This window comes from Temnothorax curvispinosus, unplaced genomic scaffold, assembly GCF_003070985.1.
Source record: "Temnothorax curvispinosus isolate PA1 unplaced genomic scaffold, ASM307098v1 QBEX01010693.1, whole genome shotgun sequence".
Classification (NCBI taxonomy): domain Eukaryota; kingdom Metazoa; phylum Arthropoda; class Insecta; order Hymenoptera; family Formicidae; genus Temnothorax; species Temnothorax curvispinosus.
Genome location: NW_020220473.1, coordinates 1 through 1,002, shown reverse-complemented (window position 1 = coordinate 1,002; position 1,002 = coordinate 1). Strand labels below are relative to the sequence as shown.

Below are 1,002 nucleotides of genomic sequence, written 5' to 3'. Positions count from 1 at the left end.
CACCGCCGCTGCCACCAGAAACACGATCGCCGTCTCCTCTACTAAAAGCTCCGTCAAAATCTCTACCGCCACCGAAACTGGAACCGCCAAAAGCGTTGTTACCACCGCCAGGCGGATTGTTCGCCTGTACATTGGGAATATTTCTAGCAGCAGCATCCAATAGTCTGTTATCACCACTGCCGCCACCGTTGGATTTCTGTCGGTTGTCGCTACAGCTTTGGCTTTGATTTCCAGAGAACCCACCGCCGCTGCCACCAGAAACACGATCGCCGTCTCCTCTACTAAAACCTCCGTCAAAATCTCTACCGCCACCGAAACTGGAACCGCCAAAAGCGTTGTTACCACCGCCAGGCGGATTGTTCGCCTGTACATTGGGAATATTTCTAGCAGCAGCATCCAATAGTCTGTTATCACCACCGCCACCATCGCCATCGCCGCCGCCGCCACCTCCACCTCCACCACCACCACCGCCGACTTCTGCGCCGGTAGGCGCGGTCATATTTTGCTTTTCGCCTCCCTGCGGCGAAAGCCTCGGAGCATCTCTGAACCTGTCGTCCCGATTTCTATCGTTGTTACGACCTGTCGTTAAACGGCCGTACTCGCCGGACGACAAGGGACTGTCCGGGAATCTTAGGTCTAGATCCTCTCTAACGCTACTGCTGGAACTGGACCGACTGGACGTGGGCTTCGAACGGCCGCCTCTGCGACGGGCGGATTTTGACGTATAGGGCTTCATTATCCAAAAACCCTTCCCATTTTCCTTCACTAGTTTGAACTTGTTCGACAATTTGGTGCGCACGCTGCACTTCCAAGGGGTGTGGCTGTGGTCGTCGCCCCTACCCTTCAAGGAGGGCACGTTCTGGACCATCCACTTATATACCTGTTTGACGGTGAGCCGCCGATCGGGCGCGCTGGTGATCGCCCGGGTGATCAGGTCGACGTAGTTCAAGGTCACGCGACGATGCGGCTCGAATCCGGTCTCCAGATCCGGCGAGGTCGAGT

At 56.3% G+C, this 1,002-nt stretch overlaps 1 protein-coding gene across 1 annotated transcript; it reads right to left on the bottom strand.

The window, feature by feature from the left end:
• Positions 1-42: 42 nt before the first annotated feature.
• Positions 43-868, bottom strand: LOC112460658 (glycine-rich protein DOT1-like; the record flags this gene model as incomplete). The annotated part of the gene is made up of 1 exon (XM_025025452.1): positions 43-868. A coding segment is annotated over exon 1 (826 nt), but the record flags the coding sequence as incomplete, so codon positions are not given.
• Between the last annotated feature and the right edge of the window lie 134 nt (positions 869-1,002).